The sequence below is a fragment of the Anser cygnoides genome, chromosome 4 (genome assembly GCF_040182565.1).
Source record: "Anser cygnoides isolate HZ-2024a breed goose chromosome 4, Taihu_goose_T2T_genome, whole genome shotgun sequence".
Classification (NCBI taxonomy): domain Eukaryota; kingdom Metazoa; phylum Chordata; class Aves; order Anseriformes; family Anatidae; genus Anser; species Anser cygnoides.
In genome coordinates, this window is record NC_089876.1 from 11,710,822 (window position 1) to 11,735,510 (window position 24,689).

General features: G+C 36.0%; 1 protein-coding gene across 13 annotated transcripts in view; it reads right to left on the reverse strand.

The window, feature by feature from the left end:
* Positions 1–24,689, reverse strand: part of SORCS2 (sortilin related VPS10 domain containing receptor 2) — a 544,650-nt gene that overhangs the window by 90,458 nt on the left and 429,503 nt on the right. For all 13 annotated transcript variants that reach the window (XM_066996540.1, XM_066996538.1, XM_066996537.1 and 10 more), the window contains 4 exons: positions 19,863–20,027; positions 15,249–15,322; positions 5,585–5,649; positions 3,308–3,426 (listed from right to left, as the gene is read on the reverse strand). In XM_066996540.1, coding sequence (XP_066852641.1) covers positions 3,308–3,426; positions 5,585–5,649; positions 15,249–15,322; positions 19,863–20,027 — 423 coding nt within the window. The remainder of the gene's footprint in view (positions 1–3,307; positions 3,427–5,584; positions 5,650–15,248; positions 15,323–19,862; positions 20,028–24,689) is intronic.

A 24,689-nucleotide genomic window follows, 5' to 3' on the forward strand; every position in this document is an offset into this window, starting at 1 on the left:
GGGGTTTTATGAAGATTTCCACCAAAGCAAGCAAACAAATGCACATTGAAAGAAACATCTGTGTATAACTATTATTCATTAGCACCCATTTTCCCCTTTGTAATAGGCAATACAGTGGTAATTTTAAGACTTTTATGTAACTCCCAAAAAATCAATGCAAATATTGTTCCAAAGGACCAAAAGAAAGATTTTAAATAAACACTGTTGAAAATATTCATCAGCATTATTTTTTTTTCTAGTCAGAAATGTAATGCCAAAACCTCATCTGACAAAGTCATTGCCATTGTCACGGGCAAAAAACATTCTTATTGTGGTTTTTCACTTCCTCTACAAATATGGATCCTGTCTAGTTCAAGCAGTCAAATGAATTTTTACTAAGAAAGATAGAGGAGGAGATGCCAATTTTAGAGGTTAATATGAGCACATCTTTATTCAGTTTTTCTACTTCACTCTCCTATATAAGTCATAGCAGAGCAAAAGAAGGAAGCAAATGGAGTAAGCTGATGGCTAAATGAAAGGTAGAAATTCAATGTAATTTATGAAAGAAAGGCTTAAAAAATAACCTCATTCAGGGAAGATACATCTCAAATGAAGATTCATTGTTGATTTCATAATACTAAAAAGAAGTAAAAAATCGAGGTTTTGCAGTTAATTGCTACTATTTAAATCAAATGGTGTTTGCCACAATGAACAGCATATTTGGCTGTAGGCCATCACATACTTAAAGAAGTATGTGTTTATAAAAGGAACCTGATTTGGAGAACAACCTATCCCGAAGCAAATAAACTTGACTTTTCTTGGTAAAAAATAAAGTTAATGTATGACAGCAGGTCCACCTGCCTGAATATTTTAAAATTATTAAAGTATTTAACACTGAAATCATTTTCACTCTTTAAACCAGTCTCCTTTTTTGTGGTAGAAAGAATGTGATGCCCTTTAGGAATGTGATTTGTTAAATGATGGATTAAAGCAAAAAGGTCACCATTTATTTAATTACTATTAAATATCAGTCTTATCCATCTTACAATAGCCTTCATGTTCATTATGCATTTATTTTATGTCACTCATTTTAAATGACTAGAGATGATGCAAGGCAGCAGAGAACCAAAGTTGAAGCAGCTAGTTGTGTCAAGCCCCACTGACGTTAAAGGCTGGTCTGTGCTTTCAAACAGTGTCAAAACTTTAATCCTGCTAAAATCACCTCTGAAACCATCTGTCTGACAGTGCAAACTGAAGAAAAGCAATGAGCGTTGGAAAGCTGCTGATCTTTATGAATATAGACATACTAAAGAAATTGGGATGAGAATTTCCTCTAAGTTGGTAAAAGTCTGTGAGCGGGGACAGTATTAGCCCTGCAGACTGAAACGCTCTGATTCACAGCCACCAGGTTAGGATGGGTTAGTGATGCCAGGGGCCGTACGACTGTCTCAAACTCATTTTTGCACAGATGACTCTGAGACATCTTCTTTCTAGCAGATATTGCTATGATATCAAGAGCAGTCCCTGGTCTGATTATAACTTCCATAGCAATACTTCAGCCTAGCTAAAAAATTAATTTTCATTTTGTTTCAGAAGATGCATAGCTGCTGTGTGGCTTCACTGAACATGCCAAAACTAGTGTCCTGCACCACATCACAAAGGTGGCTTCACTTCACATATGACTAAAGAATCCCAACAATACCTTCTATCCCTCTGTAATATGGACCTGGCTAACTGTAAACCAGTTAAGCAACAAGAGAGATTTATTGTACATACTGTGATTTACTGCAGTAAGTCTGAAAGGAAAAGACTATAGATGTTTCCCCTTTATGTGGGAACTAGAGAATGCTACCCTTTTATGTTTATATCTCTTTTACTAGCATTAATAGGTCTCAAATCAACAGAGACTATGTTACCAATGGCATAGTTTTGCAGAAGCAATTGTCTGTTAAACTCATGTGTACATTTCCAAGTTGGACTTCCATTTCCTGTTTGTCCATGCCTGCTATGAGATAGAACAACAATGGCTCCAGATGCAATTATACAAGATGTCTGGCAATACACAAATGTTCGAAGAGGAAGCAGTCTGTGTTTTGCTGAGTGCAGCAGTCTGGAACTGTACGTGGTGAGATGCACTTTTCACCACCTACAAACCGGGAAATGGATTTTAAAGCATGCCTTGTGGGAGCCACAGATAATAATAGTTTTGAATTAAATGGGTGCCACAAGTTCTAGACCTGAGCTGAAAAATGCCCACTCAAATTCAAAAATTTTTTTCCAAATCCATTTTGCTGTTTCTGTGTGGGTCCTTGAAACTTCTGCGTTGACCAAGAGGAGTGCTGATCTTTCATCTCTATCAATTTACAAATCCTTTTGGAAGGAACAACCACAAGAGAGGAAAGCTGCAAAAAAAGCCAGTCTAATGTACACCAAGACAGTGGTGTGGAAAGCTATCTACACATAAAGCTGCCTTTCTGCAAGAGTCAATAAACAGACAAACCTTACAACAAGCAAATCATATCAAAATAAGGGAAATATCATACCCAATCACTGGGGAAAGTACACGAGACCTCATAGGAAAATAAAAAAGTAAAAAACGGATAGGATATAACATTTCTTTGAGAAGTTTGCAGCTCTGGCAGATTCAAATCATGACGACTCCCAAACACTTGAAATAATATTTTCAGCTAGGCCTAAGTTGCACTTGGTTGGTGCCATAAGGCTGACAGAGCTCCAGCCCAGGTTTGTTCATGCAGGTTTTTTAGTTTGGGAATGAAATAACCCCAATGTAATTTGGATCATCACAAGTTGCTCCCAAGCTATGGCCATTCCACACTTTTGCTTCCTAAGCACAGTCATGTATCTTCTTTCTCAAAAACATCTCTTCACAGGAGAATCCATATGAAGAAGTTGAGCCACTACTCTGCTAGTGGCTTCCCTTTGATGCTCCTCTTAGGAAATCTTTTCATGGTATGCAAATATGGAAAGGACCCACAAAAAGTTGTGACCCCAGAGGTTTGTGTTCTGCCTAACATACAATAGTATTTATAAAAAGCAATTTTGAACCACATAAGCCATTTGAAAATTTCAGTCTAATTAAAGCTAGGTCAGTGATGAATTAAAATCAACTGGATACACAAGCAACCAGCTGCACAAATTAAAGATTATGTTTTTTTTTTGTTGTTGTTGTTCCATGTAAATATTCATAAATCATCATGCATACTCTGGAACAGGTTTCTCCATGCTCCTAAATTACAGTGCTGCAGTACTGTCTAAAATTTTACTTCTGAATTTTAAAATGGGTTGTCTCCCCAGAAAGTGGCTTTACCTGAAGAAATATGTAGTCATCCTGCACAGTCAGGGAATCCCGGTCAGTGCTACCAGCAAACTGGACTGTCATTGTCTTATCAGAGCAATTTTGCATCTGGCAAGTGATGTAGCGATAACCTGAGGGAAGAGAGACAGAAACATTTGACAGGGCTTTGAAGGGAAAAAGAAACAAGCAGTATAAAATGTTATTCCTGTAGGGAAAGTGCTGCCTTTGCCAGTTGAGTTAGTTGTAATATTATTATGTTAAGCCTTCGTACAAGATTTTTTTCAATTTCCAATGTACTGAAAATACATTCACTGCCTACAGTTCAGATCATTCATAGGCAGTAGCCTGTTCTCCAAATGTTGCTGGTCCAGAGAGATTAGGAATTAGATGAATGAGACATTCATACGTGGGGATAATAGAAGGAGCCTCTTTTCTCACTTAACCTATGCACATAGCCAAATTACTCATTTATAGAAATTACAGCCTTACACAACATAACTGAAATCAATAGATCAGCCCCAATATAAAACTGTGATGAGTGACAAGAGAATCAGACTCGGTTAGACAGCGTATGGAATTTGAAAGGCTATATTCAAAGCCCTGTAGAAAAGTTAACACACAGTATTAGAACTGCTTTGTTGGGCAGGACTTCTGTACTAAGAGTTAATACCTTGTTGAAAAGGCCTGCACTGATTTGTATCAGTGGAGGCTATGGCTGCTCTCTTCCTGTCCAGTTAGCCACGGACAAGGAATATCTTTTCTGCCTGGGTAGTTAGGAGAGCATTGCTGCATCTTTGATGCAATCTGCTCCTATGAAGCAGGGAGAGGAGAGCCAAAATCATATCTTAAACCAGCTGCAGCCCAACAACCTTCTCCTAGATTCAAGCCCTTGTATAAGCTCACCCTTCGCCACAATCCTTTGAACACAAACTATGGCTGTCATTCCCAAGTGCAGTGAGAAAATAGTTATATGAGTGACCCTGCGCTCAGATCACTAATGTTTTCCATGCTCCAGATAACAGTGTGAAAGAGCAAATAGTGCACCCCCACGCATGTCCTTCATTACTTTTGCAGTGATAGGAAATGCATTCCATACTTTATGGATTTTTTATTAGAAAAGGCCAAACCAGTGTGCTAAATACAAATATTTGTTTTATAATCTGGACCTGTTTAAAAGGCAGCTAGAGTCATTCCAAGTTCTCCTGCTTATTTCCAAATCATCACCACAAGGATATTTGAGCAAGCACAGCAAAAGGCCCTCATAAAGTCTTTCACCTATTTATAGTTCACAGGACATATATTTTAGTGCTTTATCAGACAGGTAGTACAAAGATACTGTTTCCACTAAAATAAATGGCAATACTTGTATTGACCTTAAGTGTGGTTAATTGAGAACCCAGCCAGGCAGTAAACATTTCATTTTTTTTCTCATTTTCTGCTGTTTCTCTTAAATTTTATATATATATATATATATATATATAAAAAATAATAGAAAATCCATCCAGCTCCTAAACAAACTTCTTACAATGTCTCTACACAAAGCAGCTGATGGGGCTGTGAAGGGCTCATATCAATGATAAAAGATTTAGGTAATTTGTCATCCAGGTTTCTTGACTTTTTTTTTTTTATAGGGCTGAAAAAAAAAAAAAAGAAAACCTTCAGGGATCAAGGAAAGTCAAACTGTGCATCCTTTACAATTAATTTATAAGACTGCAAAGGAGCTTAGATGACCTGATTCAAGGAGTTAGATCATCTTTCAACAGTACAATTGGCAACAAGAAACCATACAAAGTTTTTGAATCACGGTGACTCTACTGCATCACATCCTGACTGCTGATCTGCTTTTTCATTTATTTTGCATTTGAAGTCTCAGGGTCTAGATGCTGTAACATGAGGAAATTCTGGGAGACAGTGGTTAGTTCAGTAGGACTGACATACGCAACGATTCACTTTAACAGACACTTACCCAGCACTACCACTGCATTGCCAGTTTTATTCGCAAATCAGGAAAAAATGTTCAATGTTTAACTGCCAGAACAAATTGCACTATTAATGGAAGTTTTCAACAGAGCATAGCATCTTGATGTCAATTCATCTTAGAGTGGAAAACAAGTAAATTTTAAATTATACTATAGTTTTATATAAAAGGACAGCTTTACTGACTACAGATAAACAGAGCAAGAATCTGACTTGTACTTCTGACTAAAAATCAATCCAAAAAGTACTCTCTAAAACAAAGAGAAATACTATACCCTAGGGAATCAAATGATAACATTTTCATTTGCATACCTCCACTGGGGTCCTGGATTTCCATATGAACTAAATCAGGGTCTCCGTCAACTCCAGCAACAGCCCTGAGAACATAATATAATCAAGTTATGCAGAGCCAGCTACAGAATTGTAATTATGTGGATGGAAGACAAGAGAGGATTTCATGCTAACCAGCTTTAACATTCTTCTAGCTGGGAAATTAAAATAAACCCCATTTATAATGTCATATTACTAACATTAGATGGAAACCATTTTTTTCTGTACTTGGTATTATATTTTTCTCCTTAAATTTATTTAAAATACCTCTTACTAAAATACGCATACAAATAGGATCCTAATATCAACTGGAGAAAAGAACCAAAATAGTTATGAAATTGGAAACAAAACTTTATAATCCCAAGTTTATACATAAATATATACAGCTACATGTGCACTCATATTTACTGGCAAGCTTTTGAGTATCTTTTTACAATTACCTCTGACATTTGAGACTACAAGGCAGATTTTGGGCTAGAGAAAACTTGGATTCCATTCTTATTAGAAATACCTTAAACTTGACACATCCCTTCCATAACTAATTGATACGTCACTGGTAAGTATATTCAAAAGAAGAGTAGATTCTACTTTGACAAAGGAAGAAAGTGAAAAATAATTTTGAGAAGGATATCCTGAGAAGGAAATTCAGTCAGAATTGATCAAAGCACAGCTTAACTTTGAAAAAGTGCATGGGGAATACAGGCTGATTTTCTCCTAATATCTCCCATGTTAAATATGGTTAGCCAAAAGATGAGCTTTCTACCCTCAGGGCTTCCATCCCAACCTAGGGACAGCAGCCACAGCTGTGCTTTTTCCTGGCTCTTACATTGCCATTAGTCAGGAAGATTCTGCAGAGATAGCTTGGAGATGACACTCATGCTGTCACAAAGAAAAGCAGAATCCGTCCTCACTCCCATATAGCTACATTGCTTTTCACAAGGCTCTTCACTGGCAATGTGTGTCCATCGAGTCAGTAGATGTGAGCTGAAGACATGCAAAGGAGGTGCGCTGAGTGACAAAGTACATCTGGACTCATATACTAAAAAACCTCATTACAATACTTAGAGAAAATGATCATTTTGATACAATTATTAATAATCAAATGCAATAAAGCTAATACTTTGGATTGAAATTACATCATTGTTTAATGATTTTAATAACATTGATTTATGAGGAGCGGTGAAAACTCAGACTCAGTAATTGGTGGCTCCTTGGGAATGCAGGCCAGGGGGAAGAGACTGGATGATTTCCACTGCTGCATAACAACCAGAAATAATCACATTGCTGTTTTTTCCTAATAAGATAAATGATCAGTCTGAATAAGGAAGGGGAGGGGGAGTGATGAGCTCTGCCAAGCCTTGAGATGTGAAGGAAACTTCTACTAGGAATTTTTTAGTAAATGCATGGAAAAGTCCTGCATTTTCTAAGAAATTGTGTCTCTGAAACACAAACTATTAGAGTATTTTGGAGACAATACATTAAGTCAGAAAAGCTATTATACTCACTGAGGTCTGATAAAAGTGTATCTGAACAGGGCGGGGGTGGGGGGAGATCTGTGGACTACTTTTTGCAGTGTACATTATCTATTACACTATCTACTTCTTCTAGATATTCACGACATACCAAATCAAACCTTCTATTTACTTTGCAGTCAGCTCTTCGAAGGAAGAAAATTATGTTTGTTGAATACTTTATCTTTTGTTCTAGACCTCATGCAGCTGAACTACAAACTAACAGAAACTTTAGGCTTGAAGTTTTTTGCAGCTCAGCCTGACTTGCTGGTTGGTACCAATAATACAGCTTTGGGGTACTTGTGAAAAAAACTCTTCTGTCTATAACTCATTACACATGATTTCATAAGCACAGTTTGAGATATACGTCAATACCTTTACACACTTCTTTCAATAGCTCAGAAGTGAAAATGATCTGTCCATCATGTACCTCCTAACAGTGGCAGCTGGCACAAGTAGAGTCTAATCTCATTTCCAGTGTAATCATTTAGTGCAAGAGGTTGCAACTGATGGGTGTTAATGAACACCACATGTACACACAACATGAAAGCTTCCAACCTGCACTACATCTCTCCTTTAGATTTGTATTTCAGTAGGTGTGAAAAAAATCACAAGGAAAGTTCTTTCAAACCCTGTCAGGAAAAAGTAATACCTCTTTCGCCCTGAAGTTCAGACATTTCCCCTATTCCCCCTTTTGAAACTATGCTTCATTAAACAGGAGAACAGTTACTTCCAGAGGGTAAGTCCTCTCTTCTTAAACCAGCTGGATCACCTCCACTGACCACACGGAAGATTTAGGGTGACAACTCCATGCTGCAGTTTGACAACCATTTCTACTCATTGTTCTACCAGATTAAGCCACCTCTCTCCTGTGTTCCCAGTCTTGCCTCTCCGTCACCACCTCAGTTGTTCCACAGAACCAGCCAGGTCCCAGTGCTTGGAACTGTCTAATTTAAAGGTAACCCCACAAAGATAGAAGCCACAGAGCTGCCAAAAGAAATTATCATTACCCATAGATACCTCACTTTCGATACATCTAACATGTAAGATGTACTCTTTAAGTGCAGAGTTTATCCATTCTGAGAGGCAAAAATTAGGTAAATAAAATAAGGAAAAAAATTCATTTTTTCAAAGACAGGTTTTGTGTTTTATATTACTCCAATTGTACAGATGGCTCTCTATTTACTCACTGAAGACATTAAACCCTCAAAGTCTACTTTTGAACATCAACTATAGAGCAAGTTTCCCAACTCTGAAGTCTTTTTGCCTATTTTTGCAAACACTTAGGAACAGTCCTTTTTTCTTTCCTTGAAAAAAACAAACATCTATTACGGCTACTAAGAAAATCTTCAGAATGGAGTATAGCTAATGCAGAGAACTTGAAGCAATATCCCTGAAGAATAAACTAATCCATTCAATTCAGTGAAGTCCTCTGCCAACAGTACTTTAAACAGCAATATTGTTATTTCAACTGTGTTTAAAGGATGAACCAAAGGAAAAGGTGTATCATACTATCAAGGCTAAACAGTCTCAGTCCATCTGCTCATGCAATATAGCTTTCCTAAAATGATGGGCAAAAACCATACATACAGTAAATGATCCACTTAAAAGGAAGGCTCGGTTATGTTTTTTCATATTGAAGGAGAAATCTAAGCTTTTTTTTTTTTAAATATATTTTCATATATAAACTTATTGCTACCACAACATAGATACATCATACCAGTGTGAGGATTATGTCCACACATCTATTCACAAGCACTGCTCACTGCTCCTGAGCCACCTCTAGGACAGGATCTCTTTCATCTTACAGACACAATGGAACCTTGTAATTCAGCAGCTTCTTCCTTTTTTGTTGTAATTTCAACATTAAATTCTATTTTCAAATAGAAACTTAAGCTTTCAGTACAGCACTTTCAGTACCAAGAGCACTTTCAGTACAACAAGCACTTTCTTGGAAACTATTTTTTCTCAATTTCAGTTTTTACAACATGCACTTAAAATTTCCACTGGAGAAAAAACAAAAACAAAAACTTTAATTTTAGATCAGACAAATTTTACTGTTCTGGTTAAAGCAAGTGCAACATGCCAGCATTTCAGATCGCATTACAGTGTGGTTACAACACTTCAAAATGAAAATAGACTGACTTGATTGTAGGGTGTTGTGAATATAGGCAGCCTCAATATGCTTTTTCCCTTTCCTGTGAACACAAGTTCCCATCACCTCCCTTGTGCTAGCACTGGTACTTGTCTGACACCATGTTGAGCCTCTTGGGAAAATTAATTCAGCACAATGTAATTTGGGGAATTTTTAGAGGGATTGATTTTCTGTTTCTTAAAACATCTCACCATGAAGGCAGTTGAGCACCAATCCTGCAGAAGAAAAGCAGCACCTTTGGGTGGTGCCGTGATGCAGGGTTGCCGTGGTGCAGCCGTTGTGCATGTCTAAATTTATTTATGTCATAAAGCTCATAAAGATGCACCTAATCAATTAAAGCGCAAAGGAGAGAAAAATCAGGGCACTTTTGTTTCCATACACAAGGCAGGGCTGAATTTGGTCTCTTGAGTGACACTACAGCTTTTTTTTTTTTTTTTTTAATGTATATGTTGCTTGAGACTGTAGAGAAGTTCCAAAAGATTAGATTTTTCATGACCTTCACTTTTCTGTATTAGTGCTCCACCAAGACATTACACCAACTTGATCAGCATTGCATCAGCATAAAAATGGTGCAATGGAGTGGACTAATAAGACCTCTGCATCCATCTTGGTCTGTGTATAAATATATACCCCATGATACAGCCATTTAAAATTTTATATTTTTAAATGACAATGCTAAAATTCTAAGAATTTAAAATTTAGAGTTCTCTGTTAAGAATGCAAGTTAGCAGACATTTGGCATTACTTTAATAACAACTTTGCTTTTATTCAGCTAACTCTCTTCCTCACAAACTGCCCCAGTAATTTCTTATTCCAGTTGTATGCAATACTAGAAAAATATCGATGCTTACCTAGAATTTTATATTTATGTAATATACATGAACAAAAATTACCACTGCTATGTAATAATACATATTGCAAAATGTGAATTGTAAGCATCAATCCTTTACGTGGTAATTATTTCATATTTTACTTCTGCAGCATGGACTCATTTTGTAGAGGAGCAGTTGCCTGTGAGCACTAATCAAGTAGAGTCTGCTGTGGACATGCGTCTCCTCTCCTTCCAATAGGTCCCTTCATTGTTAAATACTCGATCCAGTTCACTTGGATGCATATTGATGAAGAGATATCTTCAAATATACCATCCAAATCCAAAACCAAATCAAAACAAACTCGCTTGCTAATGTGCCTTAGTCTCCAATGAAATGCCATCTGAAAACTTGCACATCTCCTCTATCTGCCCTCTTATCATCCCTTAAAATGAACTTTACCCAAAAGGTAACAAGTTCCCACTTTACACTGACTGATTTCTAGTGATTCACATCATTGGTTTAAGGGTACTGTCTTGCTTAGAAAGCAAGTCAAAAGCATGTAGATGCTTTCTCTGAGTAGCTTAAAATGCAATTGACTCTTGGCAACCTGATTACTCAGGGAGACAAAACCGCAATTTGATTTATATAAGCTAAAGTCAGTAGATTACAACTGATTTATGTTTCAGGCCTTGCCTTCTTCACATCTCTTTGAAAGATGCACCTTCAATGACTCAGTCAATGCCTTGCACGGCCAGTGTGTGTTGCTCCTCATTTCCTCCCTATTCCTCAACACTTTTTAATAAAAACATTTTTCCTGCCACACTTATCTGAACAGCAGGGCCAAAGTGGTTTGTCATCCCCATCACCACACAGATAGGAATAGAAACAAATATCATCCTGAATGCTTAAGTCAAATGTAAGAATGACTGCCCACGCAGATCCCTGGCTTCCCACACAAGAGCCTTTCACACAAAATTCAATGTTAAAAGCTCAATGAAATCTTCTTTCCATTTCTCTCTCCTTCAGGGCATAACACCTCTAAACTCCACTCTTTCACCTGACACTCAAATAGGCAGGAACTCGCTACACTTGACATTAATGGCTGCAGCTATGATTGATTGCTCATGTGGGATTTCATGATAAGAACAGAACTTTGGTCCCTGGAGAACAACTGCTCTACCCAAATACACTCATCATTTTTTATTTTTATGTTTTCACCTCTCATGAAAACAGAGAACCGATATCTAAAAATAAGAGTAATAGATACCTTTCACATCGGATCCACATATTCTAGTGAGCTGAGGATAAAACATTTCTAAGGCTCCAGACAAAATCATAATGAAAGTATGCTGGGCCTAATTCTCTGGTAATTACTGCTTCAAGACCTACTGTCCTGGGGTATATTTGTGCTGGTGTAGACAGCTGATTCACAATCTGTTCTTCTCTTATATATTACTAAGCTCTATTTTGAGAAATCAAAAGGAACTTAACTGGTGCATAAGCCTTAGGGACTGAAAAGAATAGCAGCAGAGGCAGAGGAATCCCAAACTGCAGAATTCTTTCTTCTAGACTATTACCACATAATATATATTTTTTATTTTTTTATTTACTTTTTTTTTATGGGCTTGATATATAAAACCGATTATATACCCCGTGATGTGTGGGTGCTTAGTGTTTTGCTGGGACAGGTTATTCTTTTTCTAAAGCAAACTCTTTGCATATGCTCCAACAAATATGCCAAGAACTAGAAAAAACTACAAGGATTAGGCACTACAACACCGCTTCAATAGAAATATTCACATCAGGACAATAATGCACGGGTGGTTGTAGTTTATAGCCAGAAGTAAAACTGGTCATGGTAACCAAAATTTCTTAATTTTAATGCACAAGAATTTGCTCAAAATTCAAACTTTTCACAAAAAAAAATACTGAAACCTCTCAACTAGTATTTACAAAAAAATTAAACAGTTATTTTTAAGTGCAGGTACAAAATGAAATTTTATTTTGAATTATATTGAAACTTAACTGATTTTCTGAAGTTAATTTCAAATCTACATTTCATGATTTTGCTTTGAAATTAATTAAAATAATTTATTTTCAGGATTTTGATATGGAAGTTTACTGAACAAGTTTTTGTTTTATTTTCCCTTATATTTTGATTCTTCATTTCAACTTCAATGAGAAAACAAATATAGAAAAACAAAGAAGTTTCTAGAATACATAAGTTTTGTAACCATCTTTACATCTGCAGCCTCCCAAGCCCTCCTAAGCTGCTCTGGGAAGAAAAACTGCTATGAAGGATTAGTCAACTTTCCTTTCCAAAAGTATAAATGAAAAAAATTGGGAAAACAGCTGGGGGGAGAGGGAGGAGGGGGAGAAAATGCCACACTAAACCACAGACGGGATGAAAATATTCTGTGCTGCTAAAATAGAGATGATAGTATACACTTTCCAGTGATATCAATAATCTTTCCATTAGTTCCACTATCATGAAAGACCAAATTCCATACGTTAGAACTGCAAAAACACTTAAGGGACATTCCAAAACACTTGAAAAAGCACATAAAGCCTCGAAGATTATTTAAATATATTGCTTAGAAATCTGTAGTATAAGATCTGCACATAAATAAACTACCCAGTCCCTACTGACCTTCACATGGAATAAATATACAAGACATCGCATTAAATTCATTGCATTCAGATTTTCAAAAAAAAAGAAAAAAAAAGAGCTTCTTCAGGAATTGCGCGAATATCTGGCTTCTGCTGGAGGCACAGGAGGAAATTGTTTTTAAAAAGCACAGGAAAATATTATGATGGATATCTGCATTTACCAGGCTGAAATAAAAATCTTAGGCTATGTTATAAACTTCTATACAGTGCCACAGCTCCATTGATACCAAAGAAGTAACATTTGCTAAAGACCTGCCCAGTGAAATGTTCTCAGCACAACCAGCCAGTATCAGCAAGACACATGCCCTAATTTATAGAGATACACAATTAATTTGAATTAATTTCACCTATCTTTAACATATCGGATGTTACATATTGCCAAGAAAACAATACTGGACTTAGTAGAGTGTTCCAGTGGCCAAGGTCTGACAACAAATCGTACGTTCATGGAAAACTACACAAATACTTGCTTCTATTCAGCACTCAGATAACTCAGGTGATGAAGGCCATGATGAAGGGTAGAAAATTTCATATAATGCTACAGTAACTTCCACAGGAAGACTATCACGTCCAACCCTCCATTCACAGCAGTTTCTTTATATATTGCAACATCACACGTTATTTTTAGAAGTATAATGTAGATCTTTATTTCTATGACTCTTAATAAGTTTTAGAGAAGGATCATACGGTCATGATGCAGTGCTAAATATCTGCCCCTGGATTTTTGCTGTTGATGGCTGATACAGTTCTTGAGAGAGATCAGAGAGGTCTCTCCACTGAAAAGGGGAAAACAAAGCCCAGAAATTATTTCTAATGCTTATAAACATACACATTCTTAGAATTTATTACTCTTCTCTGAGAGGAATGTGACATTTATGAACAAACTTTGTTTGAAGTAATATATGGCAGTTATTTCTGCCAAAGTTCTGGGACATTTTCCCTGATTGTGTCTGAGTGATATAAAGAAGCATAAAGATTCTGAAATACAGCAAAATACAGACTTAATAATGTTAAGCATATACTTGCTTGCTTTTCTTCAAAAAGCATTGACAGTTTGAGTCAGAGCAAAACCGACATGTATTTCAGTGCTAAATTTTCATAATTTCTGTGTCCTAAGTACACCCAGGATTAGACAAGAAAAACATTAAACAACTTTTCAAGGGAGTGGATTCTGCTGTTCTTCCTTAACTGTTAGCAACTTCAACAGTTTTCAGACTGAATTTATTTCAAAAGTTTATTTAATTAGAGACCGAGCTAAATACCCTCCTGATTTACACCCTATGTAATCTTCATGATGACACTTCCTAACCACTGTGTAACTACTAAGTGATTATACCGCTTGCATGATAGTTGAGATACACGTAAAGCATGTTGCCTGTAAAACTCCAGCTGCTGAGTGGCAGTAAGTTCTGCAGAAAGGCTACATTTTGCAGGAGCAAGGAGGCAGAAAGTATCTGGCTGACTCAAATATTTCAGCAGAGAAGGCTGAGACAGACAGGAGTAAATCAGATAGGTGTTACTACAAACAAACCACAGGCTGTTTTCCTATGGAAAAACATAGACTAGTATGGGCAGTAAGTAGGTTGCAGACAAAAAAAAAAAATACATTTGGAACTATAAAAACTCCCTTAATTTTTGCAGAGACAGTTCTAGAACTAAAACAAATCAAAAGTCATTTAGAAAACTAAAGTGACTGGCATGTTATGACTAATCCTGTAATAAAAAATACTAATTACTTGTAATAATATGGTTATATACATTCTATATTAATACATTGAAGTAAAACGTCAAAGGTGGAATTATCTGGACTTTTCCAATAGAAATCAGATAAATATTAAGTGTGCATATTGAAGACTTTTAAATATAAAATCAATTAAAAACACCACAAAAGTCTAATTTTGATGCAAATGAAGTTATGTATTTTGCAAAATTACTTAATTGGCAGAAAAAAAAAACAAGACTTATCCTTCAAAAATGTTGGCAATCTGCTTAAATCACTTTCTCAATGTTTTAAGAGACAAGCTAAAATAAAATCGTTTGATATATGTGTACTCAGTAAAGTCATATTTTTCACCAGTTTCCCTAATAGTGTAAGTTTACATATGACTCCAGTTAATAGGTCTGATTCAACATTTCTTAAAAAAGTTACAGATTTTTCTCTGTGAAAATACCGTTCTCCCTTCTAAAGATCAATTTTACCAGTAAAACAAAAAGCAATTTCATTGGACATTACAGTTCTCTTTAATCTTCAGCTCCATAGAACTAGACCTATTAACCCCCATATACACTGATACTTAGCATAATCACTGGCATGAGCACGAATTTGCAGTAGTGGATGCAGCAATGCTGACATACTCAATCTGCAAAAGACACCAAAGCTCCTACTGTCCTTAGTACATCTGAAAATATCTTTCTTGATTAGAACAAAATATTTTTGCTCCTCTTTTTTTTTTTTTTTTTAATTATTATTATTATTTGGAAGATAATGGGCATCTTACCAAAAAATATGATCTTTTGAAACTCGCTCCTGCAGAAGAGTCCATTTTTTCCCCAAGTCAATAGATGCGTAAACCTACAAAAAAAAAAAAAGAGAATAGGTAATAGGAAACTTAATGATATACATTTAACGATATACATCTTAAAAGAGAGGTCCCATGTCACTATTAAAATGACAGATTGCACACCAAAGAAAAAAAAATTCCAGGAACTCTCCACAATAACTTTCTATAAAGAACAAAACTCAGTGACAATGTCTTCTTGTCCACCATGAAAACAATTCACAATTCATTTTGGGTCAGATTCTTTTTGACCCCAACAAAGTTACAAAAAAGGGAGGGTACAAGGATACTTTTCTTCTCCTTCTTTCCCTTCATTGACAAAACAAGCACAAATGCTCCCTTTATGCTTCAGGCCTTAATTCCATCAGACATACTTAATAGAAAGTCAATGGATTTAAAACTCTGCTAAAACAGGACCAAAAGATATTATAGAAATACTTTTTAGAGATTTGATGAGGAAAGATGTATTTAGGTGCATGCGTCATGGATAGCAATCCGAGACCTGTGAGAAATGGTCACTCAACAGTGTGGCAGATGATGCCCTGAAGGAAGAGGATGATTCCAGTTCCACCTTCCCTCAGAACAGCTCATTCCTGCCAAAAATCAAATGCTAATGATACGGATGGATATCAGTAGAGCAGACCAAAGCTGTTTTAACCAATATAAAATGGGGAATAAAATAGCTCTTCAAAAATCTCCCTTCTTTAGCATTTGCCTTCATAATCTGTTTCCTCTAGTTAAAATAGCAAATACCTATGAGGCAGATTTAAAACCCCCTGCTGTCTACATGCATTTCTTGTTTGATCCAATTTACATATGATGGGATTTCTCTTAATGTCTTGAATAGGGGAAAAAATGCAAATAAAATTGTCCTACTCTGACGTGGGAATAATTCACCTGTTCAGTCACCAGCCATTATAGAGGAGAGAATCTTATGAGGACTAGTAAGAAATGTTTTTCTTTTAAAATTGCAGGTTCAGTGGCAAACGAATAAAACTATGAATTATGTTTTACTAGTGAAAAACAGCAATATTACTATGTAAAGATAAAGGCTGAGGTAATTTCCCTCGACATAAACTCTGCAGGTATTCATTACATTTGAAACAGAAATAAAACAGCATTTCCTACAGTTACTATGTACTTCAAAATTACTGGGCTTCGTTCCACTGCACAATCAGCTAAAGCAGGTAGAGCACAGCTGTGGTAAGAAACGATGATCAGGACTCAGATAGTTTACTTCAGTGTTGACCCAGTCAGTATACAGACAGAAATAATCCAGGAATCAAAAAGTCAGAGTGAAGAGCATCCTCCTGAGAGGGAGAAGTATGGCTTTGCACCGGCCAAACCATTCAGAGCAGAGAACCTGAGCTGTTTTTTCAAACATTTGTCACCAGGCAGAAAAGATGACCACCATTTTGACTGTGGTCATCAAAGGGTGGGCCCTGCTCAGCTAGGTACCTGCCACAGCAAACCACTATAAACCTGGAAGAGAGAATCATTTAAAGCTTTGCCCTAACTCTGGTGTCCAACCTGCAAAGAAAACAAGAATTCAGAGGTTCCTGGAAGAGGGAAAAGAGCGATTTGTGATAACAGACAACAGTGGCACATAACAAAAAGATGTATTTTTTTGTCATGGATGAATTTCAGAAGAAAATTCGAGAAGAATCTCACCATTAGAACAGTGATGACTGCAGTGGAGGACAAAAAAAACAAAAACCACCCAACAAACAAATCAAAACCCAACCACACCCTGGCCCTTTCTACTGATCCAAATAAACGTTCCACACACATTTAAATTTTAAGTGTATGGGCTTATGAACAAACAGTTTGGTTTTGTGTAGTGAGAAGCCCTTGCAATCTTACTGCAAGGGAGAACAAAGTAGGAATAATGAAACATTCAAACTGAGAGGGATTTTTAACTGATGCGCTATTTGAAAGAAATAAAAAAAAATAACCTGTACCAAACTTATGCACACATTTGAATTCCTTAAAACGAAAAAAAAATACCCATATGGCTTTTGGTTTTTAATAGCTGCATACAATAAAACTACCAAATGAGCTTAGATATGAGGTGAAAACAGTTATATTAGTGGACAGCTAAAATTTCTGGCTTTAGTGAACACATCTAATAGATGTTTATTATCACTCATATAATAACTGTAGGGAATCACTTTGAAAAGAAATTAAAAATGCATGTCTTATTTTTACCATTTTTCCATCCTTACAGCTTCCCAATGAACAATTAAAATCTACTGTATCTCTGTCAAGTTTTAAAAATCAAAAAGCATTTATAGAGACTCAGTGAATAGCTGATTGTTATTCATTATTGCTGAGGTAGCCAGAAAAAGGGAGTATAGATTTGAGACAGTAAATGGATTAGTCCAAATACATTGACTAGATTTGCATTCATTTATGGTGTCAGCCAGAGGCTAGAGCTGTATTTAAATAAAATCTAGGCTTCTGAATGAAAGAACCATGCAGATTTAGCAATATAAAATAAGGACTAAATCAAATCAGAAGTTGTGAGAAAGGCCGTGATGCTGCAGTAGACAGAGAAGCTTGCTGATTGCTATTTATGAAGGACTTGATCCTGCATTCCTTGTATTCTCAAAAGTGCCTTTGTAAGAAATCATTTGAGTAACAGGAGGTAATGGCTTCTCCTGAGCTTTAGCTCATATAACTTCTTGATACTATGTTATTTCAGTGAAAGTAAAATTAAGTAACTCAAAAATCTGGAGTATGCAATCTCTCTAGGCCAAATTCAGATTTTGGCTTCAGATTCAGACTCTCTGGAAACCTTTGAGTTTAGTACAGTGACTTCTTTTCATGTCAAGCCGCAAGTCTGATTTTCAACTCCTCCTTTGCCAATATCACTTCTTCCTGATAAGCCAACTTTGACAGATCTTAAACAAAATTGAAGCAGATTACTTGCCCAGTTATAGTCAAAGGCACCCTTCCTTCCTTAACATCTTCGGTAAAGATGCAGGGCTTGTCCAGTAAGTTATGGTTGACTCTACCTAACCTTCCCTGCTACTACTAAAGAGTTATTATTTAGTGAGTATTTTGTAGTTTTTTGCCAAGTTGCACTTTAAGTGTGGGTAGTAATAGTATCACTTGTTTTGGATAATTATCCAAGTATAAAATGCCTGAAAACCTCCCTATTGCATAATTCATCAAAACACAAAGGAAATGCCTCACTTTGAGCTCCTATCCCCCTCTCTTTCCTGACAAGTATTTTTAATCACTTTAAAACACTTGTGTGTGGATGGTTAACTTCTTCAGTACGCTATGACTCTTAAAGATTCTGCTATTTAGTTTTTTGAGCCATTTGATCTCCTAACTATAATAAAATTGGGGATTATATCTATCATCAGAAACAAAAGTCAAACTGAGAACAGCACTTTTCATAACATAGGCTTTTCATAACTTAAGGCTTCCCTGAAGCATTTGTTCACATAACATGTATTCACCACATTTGTAACAGTTAATTGTGTTAGGAGTTGAAATTGAAACTAGTAAGTAAAATACTCTGTGTAATTTGAGACTGAGTTTGGCTTGCTATGTTTTTTTTATTATGCTTCCATCCTTATTTGAAAATGCCTGTAAACACAAATTGTTTTGGGATCGGCTATTAAGTTATATATTATGGAAAATATCCCAAAGGATGAGTTGATGTAACATAACTGAAATCAACGTAGTATTTGGCTGCAGCATTAGCAACTTAGTCTGACTACTCTCACCTCCTGTGATCTCTTACAAGGGTCCATTTTTGGACTAGTGTTTGTCTAATTCCATTTTAAAACAGGAGTAACAATGGAAGACAGGCAAGACCACTATCAGGACCAGAATCACAGTGATTAAAGTTGCAATTTGGGCACTATGAAAAAGAGATGAATGACACACTTACAGATTGTCTGCTCACTTGTTCGTGTTTAGCCTAACCCATCCAGAGAGATGACTTTATAATTTAATCAGAAAAAAATCTTAAAGATGGTCAAAATTTATATAATACAATGATTGAATCTCAATGTATTATATCATGAGTGAGAGAATTAATATACTGCTGACAGAAATCTGTTTCTACAGATTCAGTGATTACCAAAATCCTCTTCTGCTGTATGACTGAACAGTTTATTTTATTTTACTTTACGTCCCATGAAAGGCCTTTGAAGGCAGTATTTCAGCTTTCAGAAAGTTAATAAACTTTCTACTACATTATGAATTAAAGAGCAATTGCTTACGTTTGGTTTCTAGGGAGGAGCACATTTCAGAGGTAGTACTCAACTCCACTTCAGGAGGATAAATACTACCAATATCCATATCAACCAAAAAGGATTGAAGTTACCGTAAAGCAAAGATTTGGACATCAATGAAATAAATATTCAAATAGGCTTCTCGAAAACTGAATATGGTTTCCTCTTGAACACCTGGTATTTCATAAAACCCAGTGCTCGATGACATATGACAACAGTTTTATATCTCCTTAAATACTTAGTGAATTCCTTGAAATTTAGTTCCTAAATTTCAAACAAATGCGATATCTTCATACTTTACCTTGCCTTCCTTTGTGTAAGCAAGCACTTTGTCTTCTTCTTTTGGGTGAAAAAGGAGAGTTTCCACAAAAAAAGTAATAGGTTGTTTCTGGAAGGTAGCTCCTTCATCCGTGCTTATGAAAAGGCTTTGGTCACGGTCATTATGCGAAGAGCTTACAAGAATGATCTAAAAGACAAAAATGACAACAAGCATTCACTCAGAAGATTGTTTTCTCTAAAACAGAAAACAAAGCCTTATTTTTGTTCCATAAATGTCAGAATTTGTACACACCTTATCTATCAAAATCCTACGGAAAAGAAACTCAAAGGCATCTTAAGATGTAGGGACAGCAAGATGCTATTAATCTTTGCTGACCTAATCTGTGAATCTTAAACTCTATAGTTTCTCTTGCAAATCACACCAAACTGATCACAATTCTCATCTCTGCTCAAAATGACTGCCTTAGATTTTGGTTCTCATGCAAGGTTCATGAAGCTACAAGAGAAAAACTCGAGACTAACCAAAAAAGATCTAATAATCATAAGGACTTAATACTCGTAAGGACTTATCTTAATATGCCCATATAAATACATCACTTTATCTAGTGAGGCTACCTTTATAAATACTAAACATAAAAATAATCTCCACTATAGTTATATAAGAATCACCACAAGAAAGAACTACTTTATAACATATTTCCATTGCTTCACCATTCTCCTCCTGCTTTCTCCTCCACGTTTTGGATAAAAGGGAAATTCGCTTCGGTGCAGAAATATAAGCCAATCAATTATTTGCATTTCCTTCGCATGTTCAGATAATACCTTACTTCAAACATAGTAATAATTTGAGCTGTTTTCTTGCATGAAATTTGTGTCAGGCTTTGAGAAACCAGGAAATTCTCCTCATATAATTTAATCAAAATTGCATTCTTTTTAACTTCTTCACCTTTTGTAGTTGCTCAGCGTGTTACAGCATGGTTCTAAAAAATGCCAATGCGAAGATCCATTTTTACTGTCTCTCCAGACCAAATGGACCCCATTTGCAAATGAAAAGGTGCCCTTACTAACTGACAGCCAACAAACAAAACATGGATTTTCAAAAGGCCAGCTGGGCTCTATTTAGCTCACCCTTTGAAAAAAATAAAAAAGTAATAATCCTAGAATCAAAATATATTTAAAATATTCAGCAATTGTCACAGAATCCTGATCGTTGCTATATAGTGACTGCAACTTGCTAACAGAGCTAAATGGCAACCAGTTATGCAAACAGGATTACAATAATATGAATATAGAGAAGTAAATACACTAGAAAAAAACAGCACAAGTCTTATGTAGTCATCTTTTTAGGGTGAAGCTGAAGTTCAAAAAATTGAAATCTCTAATGAATTGCACAGATACGGCAAATGGTTGGGGCTTTTACTGCTATACCACTACTTGGGGGTAAAACTGAATACTGAAGGATGTGTGCGCTTGTACTTGAAACACATACACAGTTTCACAAATTTCTGCATAGCTTTCATATATCACGTATTGAAATAAATTGCTGAACTAGAAACTTACACATACTTCAGGATCCATGGTACATCTCTGAAACCCCATGCTAACGCCAATGCTAAAGCCAAAACTACAGTGATTAGCTGTGTGACTAGGTCAGTCAGAGGAGCACGATAATAGCCCGTAACCTTCCCATGATTTTCCATATTTTGAATTATAATTTTACCCAAGAATATGAAAATATGTCATTTTTATTGTAAGGCCTTTATAAATGATATTTTCACAAGAGCCATCTCTTATTCCTACTGCATGTAATGGCTTCCTTTATCCTTGGTAAACTCTTCAAACAGTATCTGTTTAATTTATTAGTATATACTGCATTTAAAGATTCTTGTAACATGTTCATTCAGCAGTTTTCTGCAGAGGGCATGACATCAGACTAAAGTTGAATGTGTCTATAATGTGCTTCCCTGCACCTTTGCATGCATCACAAAGTGCAGAGAACAATTTATGCCCAGTGTGGAGACTTGTACTTTCCTTGCTATACTGCCAACTGCAACTCAGGCTCAAAACATCTAATTTTTCTTGGAAATAAAAGAATTCAAACTGTCAGCATGCTGCCTGAGCTACCTAATGCTCAATCCCACTGGTTTCTTACCAGATGGCAAAAAAAAAAAAAAAAACACCACACAGTTCTGTGTAAAAGGGTCAAGCAAACTCCCCAGGGAAGGCTGCAATAACACAAATCCTGCTGAAGCTTGTTAACGTCTGGATGGTGGACAAGACTGGTCCTGAGACTCATGCATAGCTTGCAGCGAGTACAATTTCTTCCATGCTGCATCACTAGATGCAGTATGGGACTAATTCGATATAGAAAGTTTAATTCCTTTGTATAATGTCTGCTAGTCCAAATAATTTCCATAAATGTCATTATCTTCATTTTCTCCTGTTTATGTCTTTAACAACATATACAACTAAGACAAATCCCTATAGCATACACCCCAGAAAAGGTATAAATTGCACCTAAAGAGAATAATAACCAGAGACTACAGTGTAGAGTGACTACAGTCCAGAGACTACAGTGTTACTGACCTGCTTTCCTTTTTTGGCCCAGTAAATCTTATGATCAAAAACATACCCAAAGATTGGTTTGAAAATAATAAAGGAAATAATTTTATAAATCTGGGAGTGGCTGTCACAGTTGATGAACATTGAGTATAGATATGTCTGTTTCTCATCCATAACGAGGACCAAGAAAGCAACTTTCAAAGAACATCATTCCAGAAATTGAAGTCTGAGGAAAAATGTCAGATATAATGAAATGCAAGCACACTGTGAGAATAGCTAATGGTGTCCTTAAAAAAATATTATGCATCTTTCAGAGTTAAATCTGTGAGAAAAAATATAGCCTAAAGATTGTAGACATTTAAGCGTACATGGCAGAGTCCCTTATTATACCCTTACCTACACATGTATCACAGTTCATTTAATGAAATATTTTTGAATTTCACTCAGTGTTCTGATTTACATTTCCATAGTTTAAACTGATGATTTTGTGCCAAGCATACAGATTTACTCCCCACAGCTAACGCACTGGGTGCTCAGACTTGCCTGCTGGCTAGCACTACTTATTGAGGAAAATATTCCAGAGCAAATATTGTACCCACATTAAATGCTTTCCATAACGTTTTATTTACTTTGTAAGTGCAAGAAATACCCAAACCTTCCTGCTAGCAACTGATGAAGGGATGCAACTGGGACATACTATCTGGAGAGAGCTGACTAGAAGTGCTGAGGGTTTTAACTCAGAATAAACAGCTATTTGCTTGAATAATTTAGTATCCAAAAACCAGAACAGATTTTAATCACATCTAAACCTCACTTAAGCTTCTTTTAAACAACTTTTTTTTTTTTAACATGGCATTTCTCTTTCCTGTCAAACTCTTGTGTTTCTTTTTTTTAATGAAATTGAGCTTAATATTATGCCATTTATCCCTAATCTCACTTCTTAATTTCCCATCAGTTAAACAGACCACAATAATAAACGTGTATATATTTAGATCAGATATAAATCTACAACTTCCAATAGTTGAGTGTAAGTACAATATTTCAAGGTGAGAACATAACCCATGGATTATCAAGCAAGTGAATAAAAGAGGATGCTATAGATCAACAGGGAGGAGTGCAAAAAATATTTCTTATAAAAAAAGAAAAATAGTTAACCAAGTCAATATATGAATTAAAACATCCCAAAAATTAAGGAAAGCCATGCTTTTTCTTGTTTCAGGAAAAACATAGTGAAGCAGGAAGAAATATAAAAGCCAAATAAATCTGAAAATAATGTGATTAAAGCCATTTTTATTTAATCTCTCTTTCAGGATTGATTGGTCAACATATATGTCTGTCTGCTCCCTCTACTGGGTGGAATCACAATCTGAGCACTCAAGGATAAAAAGACACTGACAGAAAAGGCTACTGTAGCTTGGGTATCATACTTCTTCTTCCCACTATTACCATGAAGACTTGAAATAATCATAGTGATTACCAGGGAGTCTCAACTGTAGATTTGGCAGCAATTCAAAGCTATGCTGTAATTTCAAGTGGCAATAAACACAGGATATTAACATGCATCATTTGCACTGTGTCTGAAATATAACCACCTCCCCTCAGCCTAGGTCCAATCAAAATGTAAACTCAAGATAAATTTGATCTTAATCAGCACTTTCTCTAAAACAAGGCAATCTTCTAACAAATTACAATTGTGCTGTCTCTTTCAGCTTCAGCAACTGATCTTAATTATAATTCTAGCTTTTATTTCCGTTCCTTTTCTCTAGTATTTAAAAAAAAATGGGGAAAAAAAGTCAAAATGTCCATCATGAAGAAATTTCTAGACTTGCAGCATCTGACTTGCTCCAGTAGAGTTCTGCAGTAAGTGGTGAGCAAGATAATACACACTTTTTTTTTAAACTATATAAGCCTGTATATGGTCAGAAATCAGGACACCCCATAGTCCTGAGCACTCTAAGTAGTACTTGGAAAAAAGAAATCTACTTTGGGCTGAGTAAGGTATTGAAATGCATGAACTCTTCATTTAAGAGTACACAGTAGCCATACAAGAGTAGTCAAGCATGCCCAGGAAGCACCTATACCTCTCCAGGCCCTCCAGTAGGCATAGAGGACTTGGCTATGGGCATTCAATCCTAAGGAGTGCTGGACTCACTCCAGCAAAAACCTTAATGGCAGAACTAATTTTAAACTTATGAGCCATCCCCACTAAGGTCAATTAACTTCCATTAAGAATGTGTAATGTGTAAGAATGCCCAGATGAAGGCTGTTAAGTGAACGGGACTCAAGG